Source organism: Phalacrocorax aristotelis, chromosome 9 (assembly GCF_949628215.1).
Source record: "Phalacrocorax aristotelis chromosome 9, bGulAri2.1, whole genome shotgun sequence".
Lineage (NCBI taxonomy): Eukaryota > Metazoa > Chordata > Aves > Suliformes > Phalacrocoracidae > Phalacrocorax > Phalacrocorax aristotelis.
Genome location: NC_134284.1, coordinates 33,956,866 through 33,973,480, shown reverse-complemented (window position 1 = coordinate 33,973,480; position 16,615 = coordinate 33,956,866). Strand labels below are relative to the sequence as shown.

Here is a 16,615-nt window from a genome sequence, read left to right as displayed (position 1 = left end):
TGCGATTTCTGCCGGGTGTGCCTTGCCTGGGGATTGCAGCTTTGAGTGGGTAGACAGTTGATGCAGCTGATCTGGAAAGGCTTCCAAAGGAGGGCTGCGAGTGCTAGAAGTCCCCTTACCAGCACTTCTGGGGGGAAGAAGTAATGTTTTTGTGAAGGTGTCTCATATTTCCATAGCTAATAGGAATGGGAGGAATTGTAAAACTAAATCCTGAGGAGCATTTAAGCTGGTACGTGATGGTTTAAGTTAATGTAGCATTCACTTTTTTTCTGGTTTAATTGAAGGAGTTTCTCTGTCCTGTTTCTTTTTGTATGGCATAAGGTTTTTTTCCCTATAGATTGCTCTGGTTTTTTTTCTTAGATGGCTTGTCAGTGTAACACAAGTATAAATGGGGATGGAGAAACTTGTTTAGTAATTGTAGATTGTCAGAGGGCAACTGGAGACTGTGTGTGAGCCAAATAGCCTGTGGCAAGGATGCCACTTCACAAAGATGTCTTGACAAAGGGCGGATGGTGAAGGATGTCATCTTGTCATTCTGCGTACAGGCCAGCAGCAATGGTGGCATGTCTAGAAGTGATTTTTAAATGTCCTTGCTCATGCTGGGCTGAGATGGGGAAATGAGTGTGTTACCATCGGAGCAGAGCTCTTGTTTGCCATTCCCGAGTGTCCTTAATTAATCCTAGTTACATCCTGAGGCTTTTACTTGTTCGGTGTTTTTTTTTTTTTTAACTTGGCTTCCCTGTGAAAGGCTGGATTTGTGTATGTGATGTTCCCCACTGGACTTCAGAGATCAAATCTGTGTGCCCCTGATCACAGTGGTTGGGGTGGAAGCATTCATTTGGCTCACCCTCTACGTTGCTCTGAGTGGGAGGAGGACAGGAGCAGCAGTTGAGCCCGTGGAAGCTCTAAAACTCATCACTGCAATGCTGCACTCTAGATCCAGCGTAGGGCGCAAGCGATCACGTAGTGTGAGTGGAGTTAAGTGCAGGGAGGGAAGAGCAGGGCAATGGATGGAGGCTCCGTAGAGCTTGTGTTGTTTGGCCAGCTCTGAGATCAGACCTCATCTTGTCCAGTACATATTCTCCACTCAGACTAGCTGTTATAATTATGTATTTATGGCCCTTCTTGGAAGCAGCTAAAGCTTTTAAATGTGTCTATCCTCTCTGGTCTCAAAGCAATGCTTGCTTTCTGCATATACTTGGTCCTTCCCTGATGACCATCATGCCTCCTGAGACCTGATGTCTCGAGCCTTTACAGTGTGTGTTTTGCTGAGCGTGTGATTCAACCTGAGCATCTGGTGCTGGGTGCTGGGATATGTGTAGGGACGGCTGCAGGGTATGATCATCCTGGCTTGGCTGAAGCAATTGGATGAATTTATGGCCATCTGCATGCTTGTGTATCGGCAAGGCAGAGGTGGGCTGCTCTAGGCTCTTCGTGGTTAGGTATTGTAATTGTTGCAGTAATGTATTGTAATGATCAACTTAATTACACTCGTGAAAAATCTGCTTAATTACATATTTACTTTGGGGATTAGCTTTTCCTGTAAGCATTCAATATTGACTTTGGCTGAGACAAACTTTCAAGATCTGCTTCCTTCAAGAGGTGACTATTACTAGACCATTTAGTGCAGGAAGCTGGGTTTATCAAGTAGTTGTACGTAATAATTTTGAAAGCTTGAGCTTAGTTTCGAGCATTTTTCTTCCCAAAAGACAAGCTTTTCCTCCCATCCTTCTCAGCCCTTCTGGAACTTTGTGTTGGATGTAATTCTAGACCCAAGCCTTTTTGGTGAGCTGTACACAAACAGAAAATAAATACAAACTGGGAGGACACTTAATTTTAAGACAACTAATGAATAGTTAGTGTACTGAAATGTTGGTCTTTTATTGGGATAACTTGATAGCTGAATCAGAGTTCCCACTCCATGCTTTCTGTACTGCTCAATGCACTGTACAAATATATTATCGCAGTAACTCCTTTTCAGAAATTCGATATAACATGTATATGATGTAACAATATGATCATGATAATTTTGTATATGATATAACAATATGTATTCGATACCACTCTTCCCGCTACAGCCAGCTTCCAAACCAAGCTCTTGCCAATGTGGCAGGATGGCAAGCCAGTTTATGATAGCAGCTTCTAGAACAGGCAGGAGTTGAGGTAAAAAAACACTTGAAGTGTAATACTAGCAGGTGTTTAAAGAGTGATCCTCTGTCTGCCCAGAAGCAAGGAGAGCCTGACCTCTCCCTGTGACGTGTAGCTTCTACATGGGCTTTATTCCCTGTGCCCTCAGTGGGCACATCTATTCTCTTTTTCTAAGCAGCAGTGGAAATACTCCAAGCGACATTGCTTTAAGGTGTGGGGCGGTTGCCCCAGCTTTTTTGGTGTCACCTCGCTTATGTCTAAGCCTACGTGAAGTGTTCTCGTCCTCAGTTTGGTTGAGAAGCAGAAGGGCAGGCTGATGTGTAACAGTACGAGTTTCCCCAAGTGTTGTTGGGGACCTTTGCACCTGTTGGCTGTGCTGGGGGATGCTGCAGTTGGGCACTGGTTGCAGAGAAGGTAACAGATTATGGAAGGTACAACCTGGGTTAGATCCCTTGCCTTTCATTCCCAAGCGAATGGGTCTCTCAAGGGACGCTTGAGTTGAAGAGTCGTCTTTTCTTGTGTAGAAAAAAACGTAGTTGAAGCACGTGGTTTTTAAACTTGAGTTGGTGAATCAGGAATTGTACTTGCTTAATTAGCGTTGATTGTGTTTTTCAATGGTTGGTGCCTCCCCCTCTGCCCTTTGGAACAGCCTGGAGAGGATTTGAATTCATCCTGCAAAAATCCAAGTCTGTTCATAGCGATCAGTTGTGAAAGAGGAAAACTGGGCTTGTCTTGGCCCCAAAGTTAGTTTTTTAGCTTCATCCTGACTTTTTTTAAACTCTGTGCTTCTTGCTTTAAAAAAAAACCAAAAAACCCAAAACATAAAAGTAATGCTCTGAGAATAAATAGTGTTTTCAGTGAATTGTCCTGGAGTCATCTGGTCTGTTAGTGCCCTGAAAGTTGTACACTGTAACATACACAAAATAAGTAACAGATCTTCCTGTTTTCCTACAAATATGTGGAATTTTCATGACTTTAAAGATGGTTTTCAGACATCAAAAAGCAGTTTTCAAAACTGCCTGATTCTTTATGGTTGACTAAAATTTAGGGGTGCCTCCCTTCTTCCCCGCATTCTACTTCTGAAGCTGTCATAAATCTGGGAACAAAAGGAAGTTGAAATTTAACTCTCACATGCCAAGATAAAAATCTTAATTTGTTATGTTTGATTTATGGCAAAAAAAGTGTTGCTTGGCATGTACTGGTCCTTATTTCACAGCCTCTGAAAGTGCTGTCTCATGTATTTCTGAAATTGGGAGCTTTAACTTAATGAAATTCACTTGGGAAGGGAGGATGAGGAAGATGAAGAAGAGTAAGAGTAAGGAAAGGGGGGAAACTGCTCTCTTCCAAGATCAGCAGACTTGCAAACTGCAGTTTCTTCCTATCCTGTTTAATAACTTCGAAGCAAATGGTAAACGACTCCAGAAGTTGTTCCACGATTGATGCAGTTTGGTAATTTTATTAAAAGATATTTTAAGGCTTCTCTAAAACACTGACAAAGCTTCTTTTATTATTATAGTTGGTGGGGGAAATAATACCAAGGAAAACCTGTTCAAAACCTGATTTTTATTTTCTTTTTTCCCTATAGGTTTTTTAAATATAGCTAAAAAAAAGCACAATGGAGTTTTACGAGTCTACCTACTTTATCATCCTCATTCCTTCTGTGGTTATTACAGTCATCTTCCTCTTCTTCTGGCTTTTCATGAAAGAAACTTTATATGATGAAGTCCTTGCAAAACAGAAAAGGGACCTAAAGTTTCCACCTACCAAGTCTGATAAAAAGAAAACAGAGAAAAAGAAGAACAAGAAGAAAGAAGCTCAGAATGGGAACATCCACGAGTCTGACTCTGAAAGTACACCTCGGGACTTTAAGCTCTCTGATGCCCTGAGTACGGATGAAGAGCACGTCGCTCCTGTTCCCTTGAGTGTGACTGAAGCATCTACTGGCGTTAGAGAAAGGAAGAAGAAGGAGAAGAAGCATAAGGCTGTTCAAGATGATCATGTAAATAAGGAGTCAGAAGGATCCAAGTCTTCAGGCAAGAAAGTAGAACCAGTCCCTGTTACAAAACAGCCCACTCCACCATCTGAATCAACAGCATCTAAGAAGAAGCCTGGGCAGAAGAAGCAGAAAAATGGAATGGGTATCTGATGTTGCATATGCTTCTTGCACAGAACGCCAAAACAGTGTTCTGCTTTTTGCAAGGCCACAGAGTGTCTCTCACAACTGTTCTGCCTGATCTCTACGGGGCAAAGCTCACTCCTCACCTTCTCCTTTTAACGAGCTATTGCTTTTTTTTCTCCCTGTTTTCATCTGGCAGCGATGCTCTGGTTTTCCTCCTCCCGTCCTTGCTTTTCTTCTGCAGATTGAGTGAAACAGAGTAGCTTGTATCTCTGCTTTGCTCCATGGTTAGGCTACTTTGCTCTCAAGCTGTCAAAAGTTTTGATTACCTGAAAGAAGTCATTAGATGTTTGCTGTGTGCATTCTCATGCTCTGATAAGGAAGGGCATCTAGGGAGACTTCATAGCAGACTGTGCAAAACAAATCACTGTTTAAGTGCAGGCTTAATTAAGTACAGGGAGGTGTTTGGTGGCAGATTCATGGAAAGAAGAGCTTACAGCTGCGTCCCACCTGCTACGCCTCTAGAATTGAGTGGAACTGATGCTAAAAGAAAACCGGTCCACCCATTGCAACTGAAACACCCAGCCTAGACAGACTGAAAACTTTAGTCAGAATCGCCTGTGACTGTCTTGACTGTATCCTTGGCAGAAGTCAACATGTCACAGTGTGGTTGTCTGACTACGAATAGAAGTTAAAGAATAAAAATACCCAGTTTCAGAAAACCGAAGTATTTGCAGATCACCCTTCTGAGATGCAGGCATAACAGGTTTGCTACAGGGAGTGAGGAAAAAGAATGACATTGCTGCTTGATGTGGTGGATTTTTTTTCCTTTTCCGAAAAAAGGGAGAAAAAAGACCCACCCACTACCAACCAGAAAAAAATCAAATCTTGTTTGTGGGTGTTCTCTGAAAATCTCTGTGGCATGTTAAAGTGTGGTCTGCAAGCACTATTCTGAGGGCAGCCACAACTAACTCTTATCCTTGATTACAGGAGCTAACACCATAACCCCGTATCGTGTGTGTCAGCTCTGACAAGAATATTATATATCACAGGCTGCCCAAAAAGATAAAACATTTCTCACTAGAAACAACTTCTAAAAAGAACAGTTCCCTAATGTGAAACACTTATTTTCTGCTTCTCACAGTCCCAGTAGCTATTGGGGGTGTGTGTGTAAAATACCCAAGTGGGTTTATGGGGGGAGGGGGGATAAAATACTTCCTGCAAATGAGAAACTAATATGGGTAACACGTGCTGTCTGCTCTGTCGCAGTAAAACCTGGATTGGATTTGTTAAACTGTTACTTGTGTTGCTTTGTGTTCTGCTTGCAGATAAGATTCCTGTCTGTCAAAACACTAGGTGCTGTGGCTCTTGACTCTGTTAAACCTTTCTATTGCTTTGGGGTCTCGTCTGATATGGGAAGCGTATGTTTGAGTGTGTGTGTACATATATATGGATAACTTTGTGTTCTGATTTAAAATCCATGAGTTTCTTTTTTTCTGGGAGTGGACTTTGGTGGTGCTTACAGATTTCCTGATTTAAAAGTAATGATGAGGATTTACAGAAGAGCATATTGTCTTAATTGTCTGTTACAGATGATCAAGATAGTAAGACTGATTCTGTTGTATCTCCTGCCAAAAAGCAAGACCCAATGCTGCTCCACCAGGAGATAAAGCAAGAAAATGTATCAGGAAAGAAGAAAGCCTCTGCAAAGAAGCAGAAAGTTGATAATGGTGAGAATACAGACTGTGACTTAGTTCAGATAAACCTGACTGTTAAACCTTTTTGCCATCCGTACTTCAGTTTCTCTTCCTTTAGAAAAGAAACTTGTAGAAGAATAACTCTTTTCATTTGAAAAAGCAGGAAATCCGGGTAGGAAAGATTGTTCAGCCTGAGACACTGTTTAATTTTATGAACGTCTGGTACCACTGAGCATGGGATGATGCTGTGAACCTTTCTGAGCTCTTTTGGATCCAGACATTCACGCTTCAGTTGGAGTAATGTGTTGACTTAGAGTATAAGCTGAGTGGGCTCTAAGTTGCTCTGAGCAAGCCATGTCTGGAACTGCTGCAGTCATCTGCCCCAAACAGGACTGCAGTTTTTTTAGCTGGTTGCTTTGACCACGTTCCTCTCTTATTGTCCTTTTGTTAGCTAGCTCCAACATAAACTGTTCATGTTTGCTGTCAAGGCCTTTACTGTTCGTCATCCCTCATTCTCTGCCAAGATGCTGTTTCTTGTCTCCTCTTGGCTCAGCGTGCCTCTGTGTTTGTGTTTTTTACAATGACAGCCGTTGTGCCTGTGGCTTTTGGGAAGAGCGTGACCATGAAGTTCTGTGAGGCCACCTTGTTAGCTTCTCAGAACTCTTTACTGGGACAGCTATGAAGAAGTTGGTGGCTGGTGGACTGCTTCTGCAGCAGATGATGTCGGTCGCTGTTTGTAAGATTATAGATCAGGTCATCAGGGTCCAGATCAGTAGTGGGCCCTGGTAAACCAGGGTGGGGTTCCAACTAATGTAGGGTTCCTGTATTTTATAACAACTTTCAAGTTATTCCTGGAAGAAGCCTACTGATGGGGAGCCTAGGATGTGATTACCTTGTATGGATGTTCTTGTGTTTTTCCTGATGCATCCGTTGCCCTTTTTTGAGGGGCCGTTTTATGGACCACAAACTTGTCTGTATGTGGCAAGTAAGTGTTAGTACCAGCTCAGCCAGCATTAAAGCTAAGCTGTCAGTGCTACGTGGAAATAGCTCATGCATTATTTGAATACACTGTTTTCTTTTAAAGCTACCAGTCCAAAATGACAGAGCAAAAATTAGCTGCAGCAGGCATCCGGATTAGCCAAGACAGTATTATGGGGATTTCAGATGTTACTGATGCTGCAAAATGGCTCACTGATATTAAATAGATTTTGAAAGGACGGGAATTAAATGAGGAGGGGAAGTTAATGGGAGAAAGGGAAAAGGTGAGGATGGTAACCAGATTAGGTGGTGGATATTTCTGCTAGAGGAGAGCTTTCCTCACTTGTGAGCTTGCAGTGTACCTGCAGGTGTTTGCTGGCTGCTTAAGTGGAAAGACTCTACCAGGTGACACAAAATGTCCATCTGGCCTATTCTGTTCCCTAACAGTAGCCAGAATACAAAAGTGTTTTATAACTGGCTCTCTGGCAGCCAGGAATGCATATTAGTCTTGCAGTGATGCCTGAAACCTTGCATCCCACCCAATTCCTCCTCTCTCTGGTCTGCTGTGTGGCATCTGTTGTCCATCAGCCCTTCAGTCTGGGCTGGCTGGGTCAGTGAGCTTTCCTGCTGTGGCATGGCTCTGTGCATGTCCTGCCTGCTTCAGGGAGTGTGGACCAGCAGCTCAGGAGCTGGGCAAACAGCAAATCCAACTCTGTTGCTGGCCGGATCTGTTGTCCCTGGTCTGTCTCTCTTCCTCTCCCCTCCCCTGCTTTTGTTTCAGCAGCACAGGCTGAAAAGTTCTTTGGACAGAGGCTGATCCTCACCGTGTTTGTACAGTGCTGTGTGAACGGAGACCCGAGGTCGGTCAGTACCTCTGGGTACCTCTCTGAATATTAATGATGCCTAAAGCCTGCTCTGACAGATGAGATACCTTCATTAAGTGCAGCCGAGTCTGCATGTGAAATACGCTTGGTTGCTGTCCCTACTGCATGTTCAGCCGAAATGGTTTAGTTCACAGGTGATGTAATCTGGGTGAAAACGCTGGCAGTAAGGTACCAGCTTTTAACAGAACAGGGACAAAAGACTTAACTATAGTCATGCTTCAGGGATGCTGAATGATTTCACACGCAGCCACAAGTAAACCAGTCTCATTGATGCTACGTGCAACTTTCTAATTAAAGTTAAATGACAGTAAAAATGTAAAGGTTCTTCTCTGCTACTTGCTACAATGCTGAAAGGCAGCTTTGGAAATAGAAATTTAATTGAAGCTATTAAATTACTCTGCATTAGAGACCTTTCTTTAATGAACTTACCTGAAGAGCTTCAATGGGTTAAGATGTGAAGGATAATAGAAGTAGAGTATAACTAACTATTGAGGTTAGAGATGCTTTAATCCAACTCTCTAATATGTTATGCATCTTTTCTAAAAATGTCGATGTTAATTATTACAAAGCCTTAACCAGTCCTGTGGACTTTTGATTACAGTTTTGGTGGATGAACCACTTATTCAGGCAACTACTTATATTCCTTTGATGGATAATTCTGACACTGGCACTTTGGAGAAGCGAGAAGCGGTTGAAGTAGCAAAACAAAATGCGAATGAGGGGATCCAGAAGAGCAGCGGCAAGAAACTGAAGAATGAAACAGATAAAGGTAAGAAACCAATAATGCAGTCTGTCTCTGGCGTAGCCTGCTTGCAAACCTGAACAGGGGAAGCATGCTGTATACGTGGGGAGGGGATCCTCTCATTTGCTAGGAAGAATTGATTTGATGAAAACATTTGTGGCTGCAGGACACTGGTCTTGTCTGTGCTTGTTTCTCCCCTGTCTTTGGCACTGTTGAAGGGGCTTTGTGCCATCTGAATCCTTTAGTGCTGACTGTAGGCTTTTGTGTCCTCACAGTGAGCAAATGGGTGATCGCAGACCACACAGATGCATGTGAGCTAGTTTTACAGTAGATAGTTCAGGCATCGCTAACAGCGGACTCTAAACCAAGAGCTTTCAGCACAGGCTGTTGGAGTCTGAGACTGGGAGTGCAGCCTCTATGCTTTAGGGCTGTTCATGGAGCTTGCTGGGGCTGACCAGCCAGTGTGTGTATCTGAGTGCAACACGGAGTTACCTGAAGCAAATTGCCAGTGGACACAGCCTGGCAGTTCCCAGGAAGACTTCGAGTTTTCTTTCACTGCAGTTGGAATTGCTTGGGACAGGGGAGCTTCAATCACTTTCCCACAGAGGCCTGGAGTGATTCATGAGCATTGTGTCCCACCCTGAAACTTTAAATAGGTCACTGACCCACTCAATGCATGCCAAACTTCCTGAGACGTGATTTGAGACCCTCAAATATGTGGGTAGCCAGAGAGGAGAAGCCAGGTGACTGAGCAGTGGTTCCCTGCTCAGGTTTGTGCAGAAGGCTGGCTCTCCAGCATTGTCTGCCTGGTCACTCACCGCACTCTTTGGAACTTTTCTTTTTAGACTTGTCCTCCAAAATGCTTACTTGAAATCTTCCTAGCAATGCTTCGTGGTATCTAGATTGGATTCCCACTTGCCTGAGGCTTCTCTTGTGCTTGTAGCTCAATGGCTGCGTATTACTGCCCTGCAGCATCAAAGCCTCTCATGTGCACCCATCCCATGTCATTTTCTTTGCAAGCTGTAACCTTCTATATGAGATTCTAATTCTTCTGTGTCAGCTGGGATTTGGCCTCCCAATATAGAAATCTTCCCCTATTCTAATTGTAAGCCTCTTGAATGCAAGGGCAAGGTCTTCCTTTCTTCAGGGAGCTATAGACTCCCAGCTAACTGGACCGTGGTCTCAGGATTTTGGCATATTCCTGGTAACATCATCACGGATGATGTCAATGCAGCAATGATGTGATCTGAAGCCTGTGGCCAAGAATAAGTTGGATTTAGGACTAGGAGAGAGTGTGCTGGAATTTCTCAGTGCCTCCCCTGCCTCCCTGGACTGTTTTCAGCAACTTGGTTTTATGCTTGGTAGTTTCTCTTAGGGGCTTAGGACCACCAGCACGTTTTTGTTCTTCATTCTTCCCCCCCCCCCCCCCCCCAAATCTGGGGAGGTTTGGGTTTCTGTGGCTTGATTTCCGCGGCACATTTAGTACCTGTGGTGGGAAACCTGGACCCTTCATGATCTGTGGGACACTTTCTGAACCAAGCATCACTTTTAAGCTTCTCCTTTTTTCTTGGTCCCCCCCTTCTCCAGTCCCTTGATGTACTTCTTGTGCGCTGGTGAATACTTGACAGGGATGCTTGATGCCTTGGTCTTGTGCTTCCATTTACTTAAGTTAGGGGGCCACCTAATGACCTACGTCCGTGCAGCCTGTTTTTTTATGAACAAATGTTGTTTTGTTCCTGTAAGACCATTAATGAGTTGAATTGTGTTTCCTTGTTTGTCTTTTTAAACACTTAGTGATTTATCTTCCAACTGCTGAACTCCTTCTGCAGCAGTTCATTTTCAGGCTTAGACTGATGGAATATTTTTCTAGTTTCCAGATATTGTAATCAGAGATGTGCCAGTTCTTAAATTTGTTACCTTGTCATTTGCATATTGTTTGTGCAGCCAGCCTGTCCTTTAAATTGAGAGCTCAGATTGAATTACTGTCATAATGCACTAGAAAGGACTCTTGAAGTTTCCACATTAATGCTATTTTTTTTCCCTCCAAATCTGTGTTATGCTTTGTCTTCTTGCTAGCAACACTATAAATGTTACCAACTGTACAAACAAAGTGGTGGGATTTTTTTCCCAAAACTGTCAGCTGGCAGATTGTTATCGGATTTAAATTGTAGATATGTTGTTTTTGCTGAATGTTCATGACCTTTTACTTCTTGGCATTTCAGACTGAAATTAAACATAATGCGTAATGATACCCCATCACATGCTGTTTCGAGGCAAAATAAATAATTCTGTATGGAGTCCAAAGTAAATATATACTCCCTTCTGTGTTGCAGAGAATGCTGAAGTAAAATTTAAAGACTTTGTAATGGCCGTGAAGAATATGATCTTCACTGAAGATGAGGCCCGTTGCATAGTGGAGGTGTTAAAGGAAAAATCGAGTGCAATTCATGACGTCTTGCAAAAGGTGAATGACCATGGGGGACAGGGGGAGAGAAGAGTATTAAATAAGCAGCAATTGGAAGAGGTGCTGTCAAATTAGCTATATCAGTTTTGCATTGTGAGTTCTGCATTCTGTCTTTGCAAGACTTTTTCCAGCTGGTCTGTGCTTGCTTTGCATGCAGAAAGCAGTTGTCAGATGTCTGTGTGCTGCCATCTGCCATCCCATGGGCTGGCTAGATAGGCTGATGGCTTTTGACCGCTCATAAAAAGCAGACATAACCGTGGAGAATAAGGTATATAACATAGGACTGCTGCTGCAGCTGACACGGGCGTGTTGGCATGGGGGAAGGCGATCTGGTGACTTTCAGGAGTGGTCTTTCACAAATGTGTAAATAGGATAAACTATAGTAGAAATTAAGAAAAAGCTGTTGTGACTGTGCACCCAACCAGCTAATTCTGTGTTTTGCAAGTCTCTCCATCTTATAAGTCTATATGTTCTGGTCTGCTGAGTTCTTTCCATGTTTTCCACATGATGGTAGGACAATTCAGATTCAGAAGGGACCTCAGAGGGTCTGTAGTCCAACCTCCTATTCAAAGCAGGGCCAGCTCTGAGGTTACCCCAGGCTGTGCAGGGCTTTATCCAGTCTGGCTTGAAACCTTTGGGGACTGAGACTGCACAGCCCCTCTGGGCAACCTGTGCCAGTGCTTGGCAGTTCTCTTAATTTTTGTATGAAGACAGAAGAGAGTGGTGACCGCCAGTATCTTACAAATATCTACTCCTCCCTCCCATGAGTCATTGTGATTGTCACTTTGTGCTTGTGACATCCTGTTTGTCACACTTGAAGTCTTGCAATTCTGTATTCTGCTGCAGATGTGGTACCAGGACAGGAATATGGTACCAGAACAGAAATGCAGAACTGGCTATGCGTCAACTCGATTAATGCAATATAGTAGCATATAATGTAATCTGGGTTAGAAGGGACTTCAGGACGTCACGCAGTCCAACTGCCTGCTCAGAACAGGGCCACCATTGAGTTTGGAGCAAGCTGCATAGGGATTTGTCTAGCTGGGTCTTGGAAGCCTCCAAGGACAGAGTCTTCAGTCTCTCTGGGCCCGTTTCAGTGCTTGCCTGAAAAACCCTGTAGTGGTACACTAGCAACAGCATCCCCTGTTTTATTCAGAACACCAGCCAGCTTGCTTGCTGTATTTGTTTGTTTTAAGGAATGCTTTGTGTTAAGGGTAAAGCTGTAGGATCCACATGGGTTCCTGGTTTGTGTACAACAAAAAAATGTAGGTTTCTGTAGATGGAAATGTGGATGTTTTCCTGTGTGTAACTCATGCAAGGCACTGACAATGGTTTTTGTGTATGTAAGTGGTACAATATCATTAAAGGAGAACTTCCAAACAAATTCTGAGTGGGTTTAGGGGTCTGACACTCCTCGTTGCTGCTTCGGTTATGAAGTCTGAGTGCAGATTTTGGAAGGTTTTCCCCTTACTGCAGTTACTTAATTTGAGGACGAGTATCCAAGTGGCAGGACTGTGGGGATCGTTCCTCTAGTTCTGTTCCCTGTAGTATCTCTGAAACGTTGTGTGTCAGTGTGCCAGCAGAAACAATTATGTCAACTGGAGGCTTTCCTGTGAAGTAGGAGAGGCGAGATAAGCATTCCCTTTTTCCCTTTGTAGGGAGGTATTTCAAGAGATTAAGTTTGGAGTTATAATCCAAGTTGGGTTATAGCTGCTTTGAGCATGGGTTGGACCAGGTAATCTTGGAAGTATCTTCCAACCTTAATTATTGAATGATTCAGCATCTCTGCATCTTTTTCCTTTTATTTCTCTTAATGGCTGTTCTTTGTTTTCCCCAGCGCCACCACAGCAGCTCTGTTCCAATGTGGAAGCACCTTAAAAGCCCATTTATTCTCTTAATTGGTTTCAGTGCATTTGAAAATGCATTTCCTTGTCTAATGAAATCTGTGCTGCAGGATCCATTAGCAGCAGAATTGGGTACTGGTGGTGCCACGTACCACATGCAGACAGATGATCTGGGGGCAGGAGGGGGTGTTTTTTCCTCTCACGTTTGCTCTGCTGCCTGCTAGTGTGCTGTGCAAGTACTTCTGGCATGTATGACCATTTTTATGTACTTTTGCTGCAGGCTAGCAAGGCTGAGTCGGCTGCAGCTATACATCAGCTACAAGACAAGGAGAAGATGCTTGCTGCGATGAAGGAGGAGGCAGCTGTTGCAAAGGAGCAGTGCAAGCAGCTAACCCAGGTAAATGTAAAGAGGTTCAGGTGTATTGAGAGCTGTGGGAGAGGAGCAGGGGGCTTGTAGGACTAGCAGCCAGCAAATGCTGATGTAGTTAGTATCAGTTGAAAGATGGAGTTTTTTTATATTGGGAAAGCTTACCAAGACACTATGTTTGGTTTTATGATGCTATTAATGTATTTATGCAGAGTCATTTTCCAGTAGTTTTTCCAGAGAGCTCATTTACTGAGACTCTTAAGCTGAGAGTATTTTTCTTTTCAAAAGGCTACTTTAAAAACACTTCCTTCATGAGTATATTAAGGTTTTGTGGATGCAAATATTAAACACCGTTTCTGCATTGCAGCTTTAATTTGGTACATATTCTAGCATTCACCTGCTTGTGTGCTTCTAGGCACAACAATCATCAGCTTTCTTCAAGAAGGAAGGTACAGAAAGTGTAGACTGCCTGCTGAGATTGCTGATGCACCACTGTCAAGACTAGTTTATGAAACTTGGCTTTTTTGTTGTGAAAGTTTCAGAGGAAAGCATTTATGGAAGGACAAATAATTAGGCAGATATGCAGTGAATTGGAGACTCTTCTGGGGGAAGGATTCTTAGGTTTTGGCTAGTTTGGAAGCACACAGGCGTTAGGCTCAGGAAGGTCGTGTGGGACAGAAGTTGGGCACAGAAAGGTGGGTGGCCAACGATGGGAGCGGAATGGCTGGAGGGCATGGGAGTTGGAAGCCTCGGCGGATGAGAAGGTAAGAAGGGAGTGGGTATTGTGTGAGCTCCTGGCAGGGCACAGGTAGGTGTATATTTGCAGGTGGGATTGAGAGGTTTGGGATAGTCAATATGTAACTGTAGGGAGAAAGGACTTGTGTTTGGAGGGGAGAAAAAAACCACTGGCTCAGGACTGCAGGATGAAAGGGGGGGAGGTATCTGCTGCTGAAGAAGCAGAGGAAATGTATGAAGGAGCCTGGGTGTGGAGGAAGCTGTTGTGGTTGGGGAAAAAAAAAAAAACATCTGCACAGTGGTGCTGGTGAAGGCAAGGCAGGAGCTGTGGAGAAGTAGGGTTCATTGAGGGTTTTCGCCATCTGGATTGGAGGAGGGAAGGGAGAAGGGGTAATAAATACGCATTCCTGAAAGATGGGAGAAAATGGGTAAATGCAAAGTTGTTGCAGTGCTAAAGCATGAGGATAAACGAGGGAAAAGCTCACCTTGACTGACAGAAAGCTCTTACCTTCTAATTATTGTGTTCCTCTGCTGCCAGAAGCTACGGAGGAACTTTCAGGTGGAGAGGTGTCGCTGTAGGGGTGTTGATAAAGATGATAACTGGGGAGGATAAATGGGAGCAAGGGATGCCTGACCTCGGAGGTATTTGGCAAAACACAGGCTAGGTGAAAGTTAATCTTCCCAGAATATCTGGCACTGCCTTGACAGGGTTGCAGAGTTAGTGAGGACTGCAGATGGAAGGTGGAATTGGTGGAGGGGTAGAAGGAAGCTGCAATATGTCCTGGTGCCCTTTTTTGTTGCATCTTAGCAGGTGCTGATATAACATGGAGAAGGCTTTGTGTCAAGCTGTTCACACTGTATTTGCAGAAATGACTTAAAACAGCTGGTGTGACTCAAGTTCCTAAATGCCCTTGTGAACATGGGCTTGGGAACTTGGGTCACTTAATTTATTTGGGGGGAACAGCCTTCTGAAGCTAGTAAGTTGGATTTAAAAGAGAGAATAGCTTTTATTTAAATAAAAATGTGGGAAAAGCTACAATTACTCTGAAGAGATGGAGGGTATTCAGGCTAATAAGGTAGATTGCTCAAATGATGTGTCAAGGCTCCCTGGCACTGTAAGGGGCTGCATGCTGTGCTGCGTGCCTGGAGACACCTGAAGCTTAAATGGTACAAATACCTCATTCTGCAAGGGGAGCTTGTTGGAAGCTGCGCTTAATATTTTTGCTTACTACAGCAAGTGCATTTATATTGCAGAGGAGCAGCTCTATGGATTTCTCAGGTGTCTGGGTTGAATTACTAGCTAATAAATGATTAAATAGCAATGAGTATTTTCATTTTAAAGCTGTAATACGGCATCATGCTCGTGGGGTTCAGGGCTTCTCTGGCTGCTGGGTACTAATAGCCTATCTCCTCTGGCAAAACTGTTGGCTCTGCAACCTGCAAAAAGCAATTACTTGCTCTAAAATGCTCTGTAGTTTTGCCACAATTTACCCGTGTTCTTCCATTTTGCTAAATTTGGGATGAAAATTTAAGCTCTGCCCTGTGTGATGTCCATGGTTTTAATTGTTAGGACTCTGCAATTTGGCCAAACTTGACAGAAACAAGACTACAGGTCTTCTGAGTCAGCAGAAAATCAATGTTTAAATTGGCAAAGGTCTTTTTAATAAATGTGAAATTGCGCTGATCTGAAATTCTCATAAAGGTGCTGGAAGTTTGGTCAGGCCTAATGCTGTAATTTCTCTGAGCAATTTCATGCTGACTTTGGTTTGATACACACTTGCTATATTTTTAGTTATCTTAAACCACTCACTATTAGACTCTACAAAGGAGCAGTAGATGACTTCTTTCCCTTTTTCCTTTCACCCCCACCCAAGGAGCTGGTTGCAGAAAAGGAGAGAAATGGCTTGCTTACCACAAAAATGCGAGAGCGCATCAACGCACTAGAAAAGGAGAACGGCACTTTTCAGAGCAAAATACATGTTAGCTACCAAGAATCTCAGCAGATGAAGATTAAGGTAAATCCTTAACCCAAACTCTTCGAGCTGGTGTTCATGCACAAGCACATCAGTCCTGAGAAACAGCATCAAGCGCAGCATGTGAACTTTCCGGCTTTAATACTGTTATCTTCTGTCTCTGCACTTTGGAGAGCAGGACCTCTGCAGTTTTGGAGCAGAACTATGTTCTCCAGAGCAGAGGCAACTTCATTTGAACCTCTACAGACAACCGCGGGCCTTACTGCTGGCTGGGGAGGATGAAGGAGATCTGGGCACGACTAGGTGGTTTTTGCAAATGCTGCTGTCACAGGCAAAGCAGGAGAAAGGATGCACAGAACGAGTGCTCTGCTCTGCTCCCCCTGCTGATGTGCTGTAGCACTGCAGGGAAGCTGAAACGTAATTGTCTCAGGTTCCAGTTACATGGGGCTTTTGCCCTTGCTTCTGTTGAGATCTTGTAGACCCTGTTGGCATTTAAAAAAAAAAAGGGGGGGACAACCAAGAGAACCCCCCAGCAAACGTCCAAGGACCAGCTTGTTACATGTGTTGGTGCTGAATTGGAGGTGGCTACCCTACAAGGGACTGCTATCTCCTGCTGTGCTTGTTACACAAACATTTGTTTGGATTTTTTTATATATAAAATCCTCAC

At 43.6% G+C, this 16,615-nt stretch overlaps 1 protein-coding gene across 14 annotated transcripts in view; it reads left to right on the top strand.

Moving 5' to 3' along the window:
- Positions 1 to 16,615, top strand: part of KTN1 (kinectin 1) — a 76,625-nt gene that overhangs the window by 19,487 nt on the left and 40,523 nt on the right. For all 14 annotated transcript variants that reach the window (XM_075104261.1, XM_075104262.1, XM_075104258.1 and 11 more), the window contains exons 2-7: positions 3,734 to 4,286; positions 5,857 to 5,994; positions 8,425 to 8,592; positions 10,899 to 11,029; positions 13,154 to 13,270; positions 15,850 to 15,990. In XM_075104261.1, coding sequence (XP_074960362.1) covers positions 3,764 to 4,286; positions 5,857 to 5,994; positions 8,425 to 8,592; positions 10,899 to 11,029; positions 13,154 to 13,270; positions 15,850 to 15,990 — 1,218 coding nt within the window. In that variant the 5' untranslated portion in view covers positions 3,734 to 3,763. The remainder of the gene's footprint in view (positions 1 to 3,733; positions 4,287 to 5,856; positions 5,995 to 8,424; positions 8,593 to 10,898; positions 11,030 to 13,153; positions 13,271 to 15,849; positions 15,991 to 16,615) is intronic.